The 16,992-nt window shown below is 42.4% G+C and overlaps 1 protein-coding gene across 1 annotated transcript in view; it reads left to right on the top strand.

Moving 5' to 3' along the window:
- Positions 1–16,992, top strand: part of LOC136866814 (inactive dipeptidyl peptidase 10) — a 1,081,356-nt gene that overhangs the window by 858,585 nt on the left and 205,779 nt on the right. The window contains exons 4-5 of the mRNA XM_067143919.2: positions 8,236–8,310; positions 8,398–8,450. Coding sequence (XP_067000020.2) covers positions 8,236–8,310; positions 8,398–8,450 — 128 coding nt within the window. The remainder of the gene's footprint in view (positions 1–8,235; positions 8,311–8,397; positions 8,451–16,992) is intronic.

The raw sequence follows: 16,992 nt of genomic DNA, 5'->3' as shown, positions 1-16,992 counted from the left end.
ACCTAGTAAGTGATTGATTGATTGATTGATTGATTGATTGATTGATTGATTGATTGATTGATTGATTGATTGATTGATTGATTGATTGATTGATTGATTGATTGATTGATTGATTGATTGATTGATTGATTGATTGATTGATTGATTGATTGATTGATTGATTGATTGATTGATTGATTGATTGATTGATTGATTGATTGATTGATTGATTGATTGATTGATTGATTGATTGATTGATTGATTGATTGATTGATTGATTGATTGATTGATTGATTGATTGATTGATTGATTGATTGATTGATTGATTGACATGGAGTGTCGTATGGACTTTATGTCGCCCTTCATAAATCGGACTGTCTCTTCCGGGTTTGAACTGATCTTCTTCAAATCCGGAGCCAGATACTTTACCATTGACCTGTCTAAAGAATGAAGGCACCGGATAAAAAGAAAGTTAAGTGCAGTGAAACACGTGAAAATGGAATAGGACTCGTAAAATTAACAGAGTCGTGGTATAAAGATAAGACGTGTTAAGGAAAGGGAGGTCATGTAAGAAAGAAGAAAGAAAAGAGTCTGTTACAAGGAAGTAATGTAACGGGTTGTCAAGCCACTGCTCACAAGCTCCTGGTATATCTCGTTATCACCATCAACCACACTCGATTCCTTCAATTTCTTTTTAAAAACATCAACGGAAAAAAACAAGGGAATTGGCCTTTAGACATTCAGAAAACAAAACACATTATAATCAGCAATAAGAAGATCAACAACGCTGTAATCACCCTGGACAGAAACACTACCTCAAGTACACTGACTGACAGAGCAAATGCAACACCAAGGAGGAGTGGTTCGAAAGGGATGAATGTTGGGGAAAAACACAGACGGCACGGACGAATAATTGATGTTTATTTCAAACCGATATGCAGGTTACACAATGCGCACGGCATCGACTCAGTAGGATGTAGGACCACCGCGAGCGGCGATGCACGCAGAAACACGTCGAGGTACAGAGTCAGTAAGAGTGCGGATGGTGTCCTGAGGGATGGTTCTCCATTCTCTGTCAACCATTTGCCACAGTTGGTCGTCCGTACGAGGCTGGGGCAGAGTTTGCAAACGGCTTCCAATGAGATCCCACACGTGTTCGATTGGTGAGAGATCCGGAGAGTACGCTGGCCACGGAAGCATCTGTACACCTCGTAGAGCCTGTTGGGAGATGCGAGCAGTGTGTGGGCGGGCATTATCCTGCTGAAACAGAGCATTGGGCAGCCCCTGAAGGTACGGGAGTGCCACCGGCCGCAGCACATGCTGCACGTAGCGGTGGGCATTTAACGTGTCTTGAATACGCACTAGAGGTGACGTGGAATCATACGCAATAGCGCCCTAAACCATGATGCCGCGTTGTCTAGCGGTAGGGCGCTCCACAGTTACTGCCGGATTTGACCTTTCTCCACGCCGACGCCACACTCGTCTGCGGTGACTGGTGACTATCACTGACAGAACAGAAGCGTGACTCATCGGAGAACACGACGTTCCGCCATTCCCTCATCCAAGTCGCTCTAGCCCGGCACCATGCCAGGCGTGCACGTCTATGCTGTGGAGTCAATGGTAGTCTTCTGAGCGCACGCCGGGAGTGCAGGCCTCCTTCAACCAATCGACGGGAAATTGTTCTGGTCGATATTGGAACAGCCAGGGTGTCTTGCACATGCTGAAGAATGGCGGTTGACGTGGCGTGCGGGGCTGCCACCGCTTGGCGGCGGATGCGCCGATCCTCGCGTGCTGACGTCACTCGGGCTACGCCTGTACCCCTCGCACGTGCCACATGTCCCTGCGCCAACCATCTTCGCCACAGGCGCTGCACCGTGGACACATCCCTATGGGTATCGGCTGCGATTTGACGAAGCGACCAACCTGCCCTTCTCAGCCCGATCACCATACCCCTCGTAAAGTCGTCTGTCTGCTGGAAATGCCTCCGTTGACGGCGGCCTGGCATTCTTAGCTATACACGTGTCCTGTGGCACACGACAACACGTTCTACAATGACTGTTGGCTGAGAAATCACGGTACGAAGTGGGCCATTCGCCAACGCCGTGTCCCATTTATCGTTCGCTACGTGCGCAGCACAGCGGCGCATTTCACATCATGAGCATACCTCAGTGACGTCAGTCTACCCTGCAATTGGCATAAAGTTCTGACCACTCCTTCTTGGTGTTGCATTTGCTCTGTCAGTCAGTGTATATAGGATGCTGTCTAACGCAAGAATGGGACACGCATGTAGAAATCAAAACGAAAATCGGCATAATAAGTAGTGTTTTCTTTAATTAAAAACATGTGTGTGTGCAACTGTGATGTTCAATTCGAAACTAGCTAGCATGTCCCGAAGTGTTATGTGTTACCGATGCTCGTTTACGATACTTAAAGCTTCGTCAATATACAGACCGCAGGATTTTTTAAAGTGGATGTATCTCAGAATATTGAAGACCGAGCAAGTGGCTGAGCGGTTTGGGTCACGTAGCTACCAGCTTGCATTCGGGAGAGAGTGGGTTCGAACCCCGCTGTCGGCAGTCCTGAAGATGGTTTTCCGTGGTTTCCCATTTTCATACAAGGCAAATCGTGGGGCTGTACCTTAATTAAGGCCACTCTCTTCCCTGACAAATACAGCCTGATATAAGATAAAAGGGAAGCATGGACTAGGACGGGAAAGATTATCCTGGGCGCTGAACTTCGACAGTGTTTTGACATTACGATACGACAACACTGATGCAACTCCCATTCTCCCTCCCTACAACCATGACGCTACCGCCCTGATACTTCTCCGAAGCACTGAAGGTTACGAGGTGACGCGTGAACAGCGCGTCGAATCCTCCCGGTCGATATTCTTGGTTTTCTAGACCGGAGGCGCTATCTCACCGTCAGATATCTCCTAAATTTTTCTTACATAGGCTGAACACTTCTCGAAAGTGCCCTCAGATCCATGTAAAAATCCGTGTCCTAGCAGGTAATCGAGCCCGGGTAAGAGGTAGCCGGGCAACCCCCAAACTTCGGGGATGTCTATCTCTGATACAGAAAACACAAGATAGGAGAAATTACTCCATGAAAGTCGACAGCCCTCTCTGAAAAGACGACACCAGAAGAACAACTCTCGACAAGTAAATATGATCGAAACCAGTGAAGTCCTTGAATCAGAAGACTGTAGTGTCACGGTCAGCGTCACGTACTTTAATTCGGTGCGCATTAAGCATTCTAAGAATAGAAACCTTCCTATTGTCGCAATTTCACGTTGCAGATCACGTTCCTAAGACTTCGGCTCGAATCCAACTCTCCGCTGATTGCTTGGGGAGTGAGCGCAAATAACGCTTGATTTGTGTCGCGAAGACAACTAAAACCATCACGATAGGGTGTAGTAAGTGGAATGAGGGATGCACCAGTCAAATGAACAGAATTGCAATGATCATGGCCTTCTGTAGGATGTGGCTGTGCCTGCAGGATCTTCAACCAATCATAAATGATCTGCATTTAAGGCTGTTGCCCAGGTGGCAGATGTCCTATCAATCTTTATTTTGAATGTTACCCCTTTTTCAGATTTTTTCAGATTTAGTCGATGAAAACCTCGCGGTTGAAATGAGATGAAATGAAATGGCATATGGCTTTTAGTGCCGGGAGTGTCCGAGGACAAGTTCGGCTTGCCAGGTGCAGGTCTTTTGATTTGACTCCCGTAGGCGACTTGCGCGTCGTGATGAGGATGGAATGATGATAAAGACGACACATACACCCAGCCCCTGTGCCAGCGGAATTTAGCAATTATGGTTAAAATTCGCGACCCTGCCGGGAATCGAACCCCTGTGGCCGAAGGCCACCATTTAGCCATGGAGCCGGACACCTCGCAGTTGTTTCGTAGTTATTCATCATCGTTAAAACGTCAAGTATTTATCGTCTGACACCGTGATTAGATAGTTCGAGTCCCGTTTGTGGAAAAAATTCACCATCAGTGTGTTTTATTATTTATTTATGTTTTTACAATTTGCTTCACATTGCACCGACACAGGTAGGTGTTACGTCAACGGTAGGATAATAAAGGGCTAGGAGTAGGAAGGAAATTAAGGTACAGACCCAGTATTTACCTGGTGTGAAAATGGGAAACCACGGAAAACCATCTTCAGGGCTGCCGACAGTGGGGTTCGAACCCATTATCTCCCGAATGCGAGTTGACAACAGCGCCCCCCTAACCGCACGGCCAACTCGCTGGGTGCATGAGAGTGTTGACGACAGGGTAGGGGAAGTGGTGTTATAGAATTTACAATCACTAGATTGCATACCAAATGCCTGAGTTCAAATTCAAACTTCTTCACAGGGTCCATGTGGAGTGAGGGCATATGATGCTGTTGATGGCGATTCGACCGTCGGATGGTGAAGTTAAGCCTTGAGTACACCCCCCTTGATGTTACTCGACAAGAGTAGGCTATGTGCCGACACCAAGTTTCATCCTCCAATATATTGTGCAATTTGCTATAAGCTAAATAAATAAACAAAATCCTCCAATTACAACTGTTGTGGTTTGAGAAATCAGATTATGTTCACTTCATTGAACGGAACATTGTATTCAGTGTTTAATAAGGTCGCATGGGCAGAAAACAACGAACTACGCCTGAACGAAAGAAAGACGGTGACATCAACATTCAGAAACGGTGGAGACAGTGGCATTATCATTATACAGAACTATCTGCAGCATCTGTTTCGCATTTCAAATATTTACGAGTGACGCTACAGACAGCAGGGAACGTCTTCTCTATCCATGTCAGAGAAAGAGAAAATTCCGCAATTAGAAGCATGAGTAAGATATCGGCCACATCTGAAATACAATCATCTGTTCAAAATTGAAAAGATCAAATATCAAATACACCTATCTAAAGTCCAGCTCCTTGGCTAAATGGTTAGAGTGCTGGCCTTTGGTCCAGCGGGTCTCGGGTTCGGTTCCCGGCCGGGTCGGGGATTTTAACCTTCGTTGGTAAATTCCGATGGCTCGGGGGCTGATTGTGTGTGTGCCGTCTTCATCATTAGAATTCATCACATCCTCATTAACGCGCAGTTTGCCTATAAGGCGTCAGCTCGAAAGACCTGCATCAGGCCTCTTTGGAGGCCACACGCTATTATTAATTACCTACCTAAAGAGAGGTATTTGTCTTTCTAAATTCACGCCATCACGTTTAGTGCGTGTACTAGCGAATGAGCTTCCTTTCATCGAAAAACTTCGACTTCAGCCATTGCTACAATCTATACAGTATATAAAAATCGGTTACGTAGGCTACTATGAGTCGAAAGAGGAGAAATATGGAGTGAATTTCATTGCACGGATACTATGGCCAATAGCGAGTGGAATCAAGGCTCATACCAGCTGCGACATCTCGTAACGAGGTGTGTAAGTGTGTAAAATCAAGAATTACCCTGATTCTCCAGAATTACACTGATGCAGGCTTACAGTGCTCTTGCATTCTTTGTTGAAACCACTGCGATAGATTTAGTGCTATATGGTGTAAACGTAGACAGATATCACAAACGAAGTGTTTTTTTTCTAATGGCTTTACGTCGCACCGACACCGATAGGTCTTATGGCGACGATGGGATAGGAAATGCCTAGGAGTTGAAAGGAAGCGGCCGTGGCCTTAATTAAGGTACAACCCCAGCATTTTCCTGATATGAAAATGGGAAAGCACAGAAAACCATCTTTATGGCCGCCGACAGTGGGATTCGAAGCTACTATCTCCCGGATGCAAGCCTACAGCTGCGCGCCCCTAACCACATGGCCATCTCGCCCAAAAACGGAGTTTTGTAGTGAATTTTAATTACTGTATTATTGTTATTTTCATATTATATTCGTTTCTTCTTATTTTGATTTTGAATCATCATCTTTTATACCTTAACTTTTCGTCCGTACTATAAATTGTTTTCAACTGGCTGGATTCCTTCTTTCACGTTCTCGTTATTAATAAGTCAACGCTGAAACCAACCACATCATCAGCTGACAGTTCCACTATAATGAACAGTACTGTATCTTACAAGAAATTCAGAAAATTTCAAGGTTGCCTTAGTCGTTCGCTTTGTGGCTACTGGAAAGTCGGTGTGATCTGAAAGAGGCGGAAGCACTCTCCCATACTAGGCCTACTACGACAAATTTGGTAACACTTTCTCCTACATCATGCGGCATTTTATAAAATTCTTGGCTTCCTTTGAAGACAGATACATTCAAAAAATTATAATCATTATGAGTTCAACATATCAATAAATCTCCACTGATCTGCATTTAGGGCAGTCGCCCAGGTGGGAAATTCCTTATTTGTTGTTTACCTAATCGTTTCTCTGAGCATCTTCATCTCCGTGGTATCTAAACGATGCTTGTGGTGATCATAGAATGTACAGAATATTCGTCAGTGCAGGCAACACCAATGTCATGCAGAGCTTTCCTTTAAGCTTCGGTGGCATCCTCTCAGCTCAGAATACAGGCGAATTTTGTTTCCACTTCAGCCCGCCTACACTGATCCTGTGATTTACATCCTAATCACACCCACCCAGTATTTCATTTATGGGAAGGTATTCAAAACTGCTACATTTTAGCAGTGGTTGGGAGTCAAGCAAAATATCTGGCGTTAAAGCCGCAGGAGCTTAGAAAGTGCAGTGAAGATCAAATATCAGTCACCACTGATCTGCGTTTAGGGCAGTCGCCCAGGTGGCAGATTCCCTATTTGTTGTTTGCGTAATATTTTCTTCAAAAATTCCAAAGAATTTGGAAGTTTATTGAATATCTCCCTTAGTAAATTAATCTAATCTCAAACTCCCCTTTCTGTAAACAGATATTTGTCTCAATTTGTCATCTTGAATTCCAACTTTATCTTCATATTGTGACTGCTTTAAAAACACCACTCCAACTTATTCGTTTACGAATATCATTCCACGCCATTTCTTCACTGACAGCGCATAACATACTACTTAGTCGAGCAGCTTGTCTCCTTTCTCCCAAGTCTTCCCAGCCAAAACTTGGCAACATTTTCGTAACGCTACTCTTTAGTCGAAAATCCTCCAGAACTAATCGGGCTGCTTTCGTTTGGATTTTTCCAGTTCTCGAAGCAAGTAATCCTGGTGAGGGTCCCATAGACCTGAACCATACTCTAGTTGGGGTCTTACCAGAGACTTATATGCCGTCTCCTTTACATCCTTACTACAAACCCTAAATACCCTCATAACCATGTGCGCAGATCTGTACCCTTTATTTACAATACCGTTTACGCGTTTACCCCAATTAAGATACTTACAGTGATCCCAATAAGGAACTTTCACCCCATCAACGAAGTAACTAAAACTGAGAGGAAATTCATGACCTGACTTTTTACCCCTTTTATCATCATACCATTGCCTGCTGTCCATCTCATAACATCGTCGAGGTCTTTGCAGTGGCTCACAATCTTGTAACTTATTTATTACTCTATACAGTATAACTTCATCCTATGTCTTGTTTTCGATATGATCTATTAATAATGTATAGGCTATCTGATGGAGAGAGCTCAATAAAATATTCTCTTTGCCCTCCTGTACGTTATCTACTGTGGCGAATCCAATTTCCTCTTTAAAATACTCAATTCGGCCTCTAAAGGATCAAATTATGATGGTCGGCCCATACGATTCATTTCAAACTCATATATGAACATTCTCAGATTTTAAATGTGTAGAATGACATAGTATTTTAAGCTATATAGGACGATCTCTATTCATCATTAATAAATGCTATAGCCTATTACAACAATTACCAGGAGGAAGGCTAAAGTCAGCTAGTAAATATCAAAATCTTGCCGGGCTGAGTGGCTCAGACGGTTCAGGCGCTTAAATTATTCTGTTTTCCCCATAATTGGAGGCTGCTAGATGGACAAAAATTATAATAAAATTAATTTATGATATTCAATGGTGTTTGAAAAGCACAAAAAATTAACGCATTTTCAAATAAAATTGATGACTTTAAAACATTATTTAATTCAGATTAATTTTATAAAATAATATTAAAACTTCAACTACATTTCGTATCGAGTTCATAGTTCCAGTGTAAGAGTCACTAGATTGTGTGTCTTTTTGTTTTCTTTAATTCTCCGTACAATATAACTCATACTGAATTAATTAAATAAATTCTTCTGTAAATAAAAAATAACTGCTCTGTCATATTTTTAAGTTCATCTACGTTTACACATTCTCTTTTTGTTACAGAGACAGTTGAATGCTGTGGAGTTTAAAATTTCCAGTGACCTCAATTTTGTTCTCCTTATTTCTGACATAAAGAAGGTAAATGCTCAAATACTTAACACTGTGTTACTTAAATTGCAGGAGCCTTCGTATACCATTATTATTAATACTTTGTGTTTGTTTCAGACTTTTAAATATTCCTTTGAGGCTCGTTATTACATATACGAGGTGGATACGGGGTGAGTATATTTACGTCATTAGTAATCAAGACTGCAGAAGTTCCTAGTTGTATGCTAATAAGATAATTTAATTGACTATTTATTATTATTATTCTTTCGAATGGGCCACCAGAGGACCACGTGCCAATTTCAATTCCTTCTTCTTTGTTCTTTCCTTTTCTTCCAGTACGTTTTCATCTGTTCACTATGTTTCTTCTTTCTGCCTTCAGACCACTTTGAACCAGTCTTTTTTACTTTCCTACCTTGGAATCCTTCTATTCAAATACTTTTTCCCGAAAGCCTTCTCTATTATTTATTTCTTCTGTTGTTATATTGTTTTTTTCTAAATCCTTTCTTACTTCATTGACCCAGCTTGTTGTTGATTTCTTACTCCACAAATATCTGAAAATCTTACTAGTTAATCTACTATCTTGCATTCGATATAAATGTCCAAAAAACATAAGTCTCCTTTTCCTCATTACATCTGAAATATTTTCCTATTTTTTGATATATTTCAGCATTACTTCGTAATTTCCAACCTTCTGCTGTGTTTTGTGGGCCTAATATTTTCCTCATGATTCGCCTTTCTAGTATTTCTAGCTTATCTAAATTATAGTTTAATGCCAGACACTCGCTTGCATATAGGCATTCTGGCTTCACTGCTGTGTTGTAATGCCTTATGTTTGCATTTTTGGATAGGCATCTTTTATTGTAGATATCTTTGGTGACACCATAAGCTCTCTCCATTTTATGTACCCTCTCCTCTACTGCAGATTTTTCTAAACTATTTTCTTGGATTATTTCCCCTAGATATTAGAATTTTTTTACCCTCTCTATTTGGCCAATATCTGTTTTCAGAAATTTTGGTGCATCCCAAATATTTGTTAAAAATTTTGTTTTTTCTGCAGAAATTCTTAAGCCAGTTCTGCTGGCGATTCTTTCCAAGACATTTATTTATTTATTTATTTATTTATTTATTTATTTATTTATTTATTTATTTATTTATTTATTTATTTATTTATCAAAGTCCTGAAATTAGAAAAAATCCTACTGGTGTAGCCGCGCATGTACGGCTATGGAGCCAAGCTCTGCATTCGGGGGACGAGTGGGTTCGAGACACACCGTCGGCTCTCATGAGAGTTTTTTCCTCTGGTTTCCTATTTTCACTTCCAGGAAAATGCGAGGACAGTTCCTATTCATAAGCCACAGTGGATTCATTCCATCTCCGGTGCTGCATGAAATAGGAGACGAAAAGACAACTAAATAAACTAATAGAAAACATAAAGCATAACTCACTGGACACTTACTTAGGCATGATAGTATTTTCCAAAACATTTTCAAAGGCAAGATCTTAGGGAAGAAAACAAGAGGACAACCAAGAACATCTTACTTTAAAGTATGGCCAGTGAGATCAAAATGACTTCTGAGGAAAGGAAACTATGTCTCAGAAAGAAAACTTAGTATTTTGAAAGAAGAAAAAAGAATTCGCGACGGGCGCTTGGTGAAACAGAAGGATTCAACATTGCTATTTCTGTTACTCTATTGGTTGCAATTATAAATGGACCCGAGCAGGTTCCAGTGATCGCATCTCATCATAGAAGATATGACAACTGGAAATTAACACATTTTCCTTGGGCACCTGAGACTACGTTCCTCACTTAGAGGTCTGTCCGCCTTCGTAGCGGGTTGTGCCTGAAAAAAGCTGCACCGCCGCTGGACGAGGACACAAGTTTACATTTGTCCCTCTCCGTAGCGTAATGATTAGCACTATTAACTGCTGTTCTCGGTAGCGCTAGTTCGATTCCCGATACTTCCGGAGATTTAAGAACTGCAGGAAGGCTGGTGTGTAGTTTAAATAGTATAGCAGCTTATGCCATTGGACGTGCACCTGTAAAGAGCTGCAACATCTCGGGATGGGGACACGGGTTTACATTTTTACTTAGAAGGCTTCGACCATAGAATAAAACTACAAAATGTATTTAGGAGACTTCAACATGACTAGCGGCCCTAGTTTACTTAATGAAATGAAGGTTGTAAACTAGTTAGGGAGCAGAATACAGGGAAGTTAAGGAACGTTTTTAGCAACTGAATATTGATTAGGATCTCTTTAACAATATATTAGGTTCCTTGAACGTTTACGTTTTAGTAGAAAGAATTCTTGCCTAATATCAAATGCTGAAGAAAGGCTTTCATACTTTTAATTCAAGGCAAATATTGTGGCATTTGAATAGAAATGTTTGTATTCCTATCAAAAATAATGAATAAATCTTTCTTGTGATGATAAATTATGTTCATCCTTTGTACCAAAACTAATAATAATAATAATAATAATAATAATAGTTATTTGTTTAACGTACCACCAGTTGCTATAGACTTAAAGAAACACGTGGATGTCGGTGTTTCGCCTCGGAGGAGTTCTTTAATATATCGAATACATGAATCTGTCGCATTTAAACTTCCTCATGTTCAACCGACCTCAGACAGGATCGCATCCACTATCTTTGGGACAGAAGGGTAATGACTAAGAACTGCATCACTAAGCTTATCTTCGAATTTGTATTAATTCACACGAACGAGCGAGCTGACCATGATGACCGGGTCGCGTAGCTTTGAACTTTCATTTGGGAGATGCTGGGTGCGAACTCTAACGTCGGCAGCCCTGGAGATGGTATTCCGTGGTTTCCCATTTTCTCACCGAGAAAATTCTGGGGCTGTGCCTTAAATGAATCCACGGTTGCTTTTTCTTACTTGTGTCGCCAGAATACTTCGATGTATTAGTGTGATGTTAAAACCACCAATAACGAAATTTCCACGGCATAAATTCAAAAGACTTCATATAACCTGACTTCCAGGCCGTGAATGTACGTATCAGAAAATATTTTCTTTGTGAAGACTTTCTTGTAACAAATATTTACGTTTGACAGCAAACCACATTAAGACAATTCTCTTATTTGTGCTGACAACAGGGGTGCCGGGTTTTGAAAAATACCGGGGGGTGCTCTAACTCACAGTCCAACCGAGCAAGTAGTTGCGACGTTCGAGAGTCACGTAGCCATCAGCTTGCATTCGGGAGATAGTGGGTTCGTCGTCATCCCTGAAGATGGTTTTCCGTGGTTTACCATTTTCAAATCAGACAAATGCTAGGGCTGTACCTTAAGTAAGGCTACGGTCGTTTCTTTCACACTCCTAGCCCTTTGCTATCCCGTCGTCGCTTTAAGACCTATCTGCGTCGATGCGACGTAAAGAAAATTGTTAAAACCCACAGCCTGAAAAGGGAGAAGGCCCTAGAATATGTTGAAATTTAACCCTCATGAAAATGTGTTGCTTTACTAGGCCCTTTTTCAACAATAATAAATTAGTACAAAGAAAAGTCGTCCACGTAAATCAACATACAATTGACATAAAATCCACATAAAAGGTAAAGATGAGCTTTAATCAGGAAAAGTAGGAGAGTTTTACATTTCAAATGTGTATGACTTAAAAGGAAGGAAGTTAAGAATACAAATTGTGTCTTTAAATTCTTAAGGTAAAAAACATAATAGTATATTTTTCTCGTAGAATGATATCAAACTGAGTTTAGAAAAAGAAAATTGCCTCAAATTTTCCCGTTATTTATAACAACAATAATAATAATAATAATAATAATAATAATATAGTGAACAGATGAAAGCGTACTGGAAGAAAAGGAAAGAACAAAGAAGAAGGAATTGAAATTGGCACGTGGTCCTCTGGTGGCCCATTCGAAATAATAATAATAATAATAATAATAATAATAATAATAATAATAATAATAATAATAATAATAATTGGTTTTAAATTTTCTCATGTCGGAAAAAGAATGTTCTGAATCTGGAATGAATTACCCTTTCTGAAGTTTTGGATGAATTATATCTAATTAACATAATAAAATATACATATAACTCACTTGTGATTGAGACTGAAATAAACAAAAGTTTCTCATTGGGTTCCTTAGCCCAATGCAGCCCCCCCCCCTTTCCCACAGGTAACGTAGGGATAAAAAAAACCTTCGTAATGCAAGGGATAAAAACTATGACAAAAATCCCTATTTTTCTTTCTATTCTTCTATTATTATCTCGTTTCAAAATGTCTTCTCCCTGTTTGTCGGGGTGCTGGGCATCCCCACAAAACTTTTGGGGGGTGCTCGAGCACCATAGCACACCCGGAGTCGACGCTCCTGGCGACAATTTTCACTATACATCACCGGGAAATGAGATTGTTTATGAAACCATTGGGGGCTGCCTATTCGGCGTGGTAGAGGCGTGTTTAATTCACTTAGAAAGGCAAGGTTTCCATTGCCTGTCAAGACGTCGAAAAATGTAGGAATAGGACTGATAATAATAATAATAATAATAATAATAATAATAATAATTTCGTGTGACTATTTCTAGCCGAGTGCAGCCCTTGTAAGGCAGACCATCCGATGAGGGCGGGTGGCATCTGCCATGTGTAGGTTACTGCGTGTTATTGTGGTGTAGGATAGTGTTATGAGTGGTGTGTGAGTTGCAGGGATGTAGGGAACAGCACAAACACCCAGCCCCCGGGCCACTGGAATTAACCAATGAAGGTTAAAATCCCCGACCGGGCCTGGAATCGAATCCGGGACCCTCTGAACCGAAAGTCAGTACGCTGACTATTCAGCCAACGAGTCGGACATACTAACGATTATTTATATTTATTTCTTGGAGAACGAACACTGATGATAAATTAAGTTTTTCGCTCATATGAAATTCAGTTTAAAAACAGAAAACAAGTATAATAGTCTCTTTTTAATTAGAAAATGTCAGCAAACGTTGTCCATGTTAATTTTTGGCTCATACGAGATGCTATGCAAAAATCGAAAATAAAATGAATCTGCTTTTAATTAACTCTGTTTAAAAAATAGGGAACACATACAACGTTCTTTGTTTGATTACGAAGTGGATAACGAAATATATTTTATTGTAAGACGACCGTCCTCAGCCCTAAAGATGGGTTTCCGTGGTTTCCCTTTTCCACACTAGCCAGATGCTAGGGCTGTAAATTAAGGCCACGGTTGCTATATCTCCTGTCCTACACCCTTCCCATCCTTGCGACGTTCAACTCCACTAGTTTTCTTGTTGTAAGAAGTTATTTTCCAAGAAAAGAAAAATGTGCACAGACTGAGTCTGCTGGGAATTGAATTTTTCGTGGTGATGCTGGGTGGTTGTAAGAAACAACTGCAGAGTTCAGAGACTTTTATGGATCCCCACCACCTCACCCTGGGAGTCACATAATTTCTAATCTCCATCGATTCGATGACATCTTGAGCGTTTCCGGCGTATCTCGATGGGAGCATAAGATGTATTTACCAGCCGAGTTGGCCGTGCAGTTAGGGGCGCACAGCTGTGAACTTGCATCCGGGAAACAGTGGGTTCGAACCACACTATCGGCAGCCCTGAAGATGGTTTTACGCGGTTTCCCATTTTCACACCAGACAAATGCTGGGGCTGTACCCTAATTAAGGCCACGCCAGCTTCCTTCCCACTCCCAGGCCTTTCCTATTCCATCGTCGCCATAAGACCTATCTGTGTTGGTGCGACGTAAAGCCAATATATTAAAAGCAAAGTCCGACTCGTTGGCTGAATGGTCAGCGTACTGCCCTTCGGTTCAGAGGGTCCCGGGTTCGATTCCCGGCCGGGTCGGGGATTTTAACCTTCATTGGTTAATTCCAATGGCTCGGGGGCTGGGTGTTTGTGCTGTCCCCAACATCCCTGCAACTCACACACCACACATAACACTATCCTCCATCACAATAACACGCAGTTACCTACACATGGCAGATGCCGCCCACCCTCATCGGAGGGTCTGCCTTACAAGGGCTGCACCCGGCTAGAAATAGCCACACGAAATTAATTAGAAACAAAAATGCACTCGATTGTGGCTCCGGCACTCGGCTTTCTTACGTTGTCAATAAGAAGAAGAAGAAGTGGAGGAGGAGGGTAGGGGGAAGGATGGTATTATTGTTTCTACGTCCCACTAACTAATTTTGACGGCTTTCGTAGACGACGAGGTGCCGGAATTTTCTCCCGCGGGAGTTCTTTTACGTTCCACTAAATCTACCGACTCGAGGCTGATGTATTTGAGCACCTTCAAACGACACCGAACTTAGCCAGGATCGAACCTGCCAAGTTGGGAGAAAAGAGGACCAGCGCCTTTTGAATAAAATGTTCGATGCACAACACGTGTAACAATGAGCATACTTGACGCCAGCCACTTTATTGCATGAGCCATCTTCAATGTAAAGGCAAAACCTCATTGCATTATGTCACTAAACACAACTAAGTTAAGTTACTCGTTTGATCAAATACGTAATTTTACACCGAAACAACCCTACGGCCATTTTCTGCGACCATATTTGATCTTTGCTACCAATGTTCATGCACTCATAGATAATACACTGACTGACAGAGCAAATGCAACACCAAGGAGGAGTGGTTCGAAAGGGATGAAAGTTGGGGGAAAAACAGAGACGGCACGGACGAATAATTGATGTTTATTTCAAACCGATATGCAGGTTACACAATGCGCACGGCATCGACTCAGTAGGATGTAGGACCACCGCGAGCGGCGATGCACGCAGAAACACGTCGAGGTACAGAGTCAATAAGAGTGCGGATGGTGTCCTGAGGGATGGTTCTCCATTCTCTGTCAACCATTTGCCACAGTTGGTCGTCCGTACGAGGCTGGGGCAGAGTTTGCAAACGGCGTCCAATGAGATCCCACACGTGTTCGATTGGTGAGAGATCCGGAGAGTACGCTGGCCACGGAAGCATCTGTACACCTCGTAGAGCCTGTTGGGAGATGCGGGCAGTGTGTGGGCGGGCATTATCCTGCTGAAACAGAGCATTGGGCAGCCCCTGAAGGTACGGGAGTGCCACCGGCCGCAGCACATGCTGCACGTAGCGGTGGGCATTTAACGTGCCTTGAATACGCACTAGAGGTGACGTGGAATCATACGCAATAGCGCCCCAAATCATAATGCCGCGTTGTCTAGCGGTAGGGCGCTCCACAGTTACTGCCGGATTTGACCTTTCTCCACGCCGACGCCACACTCGTCTGCGGTGACTATCACTGACAGAACAGAAGCGTGACTCATCGGAGAACACGACGTTCCGCCATTCCCTCATCCAAGTCGCTCTAGCCCGGCACCATGCCAGGCGTGCACGTCTATGCTGTGGAGTCAATGGTAGTCTTCTGAGCGCACGCCGGGAGTGCAGGCCTCCTTCAACCAATCGACGGGAAATTGTTCTGGTCGATATTGGAACAGCCAGGGTGTCTTGCACATGCTGAAGAATGGCGGTTGACGTGGCGTGCGGGGCTGCCACCGCTTGGCGGCGGATGCGCCGATCCTCGCGTGCTGACGTCACTCGGGCTGCGCCTGGACCCCTCGCACGTGCCACATGTCCCTGCGCCAACCATCTTCGCCACAGGCGCTGCACCGTGGACACATCCCTATGGGTATCGGCTGCGATTTGACGAAGCGACCAACCTGCCCTTCTCAGCCCGATCACCATACCCCTCGTAAAGTCGTCTGTCTGCTGGAAATGCCTCCGTTGACGGCGGCCAGGCATTCTTAGCTATACACGTGTCCTGTGGCACACGACAACACGTTCTACAATGACTGTCGGCTGAGAAATCACGGTACGAAGTGGGCCATTCGCCAACGCCGTGTCCCATTTATCGTTGGCTACGTGCGCAGCACAGCGGCGCATTTCACATCATGAGCATACCTCAGTGACATCAGTCTACCCTGCAATTGGCATAAAGTTCTGACCACTCCTTCTTGGTGTTGCATTTGCTCTGTCAGTCAGTGTATAAGGAATGGGCCTTCATTGCGCAACTCACCCCGGTGTTGTCAACAGTACAGCCTCGAATATTTTGTATTTTTTCACTTCTCTTGGACTCGTTCTTTTAATTTGTTTTCGTTTGTGATAGACTTGGACCTTCTTATTAAGATATTGAGACATTTGGAAAAATTTGATTCAGAATGTTCACAATTATTCACGCACGTAGTCAAATTTATTCACAAATATTTTTTCATATATATCGCGTCGACGATTCGATTGACAGCTCGCGGTATGAGCAATCACGTCGCGGTCACGAGTTACATTAACATTAATTCCTCCGCATGCTCGAAGCTCCCCTTTCAACGTCAGTTATTATATTTTTTTACACTTTTTTGGGACACACGAATTTTTATGGAGGGACTCGGTAGTGGAATGAAGCGATAGGCATATTATATGTGACAATGTTTCTATATGAGAGAAAGTTAAGAGGTGTAACATTTAATTTATAACGGTAAAAGTTTTCCTGTATGCCAAAAGTATTTTTTTAAATAAAGGAATAACTTTTCAGGTATAATTCTGTTACCATATATTTTCCTTTTCAGATAGTTTATAAATTTGTTTATTCGAAATTAGAGCGATTAAAAATTGACTGATTCGAAACTCAAAAGAGATGGCTTCAGATATATCTGATGTAACTGTTAGAAAAAATACAGGGATAAAGGGAAAGTTGTAGCGCA

Source organism: Anabrus simplex, chromosome 3 (genome assembly GCF_040414725.1).
Source record: "Anabrus simplex isolate iqAnaSimp1 chromosome 3, ASM4041472v1, whole genome shotgun sequence".
Taxonomy (NCBI): domain Eukaryota; kingdom Metazoa; phylum Arthropoda; class Insecta; order Orthoptera; family Tettigoniidae; genus Anabrus; species Anabrus simplex.
The sequence above is the reverse complement of the archived record's forward strand: the minus strand, read 5'-3'. Positions and strand labels throughout refer to the sequence as shown.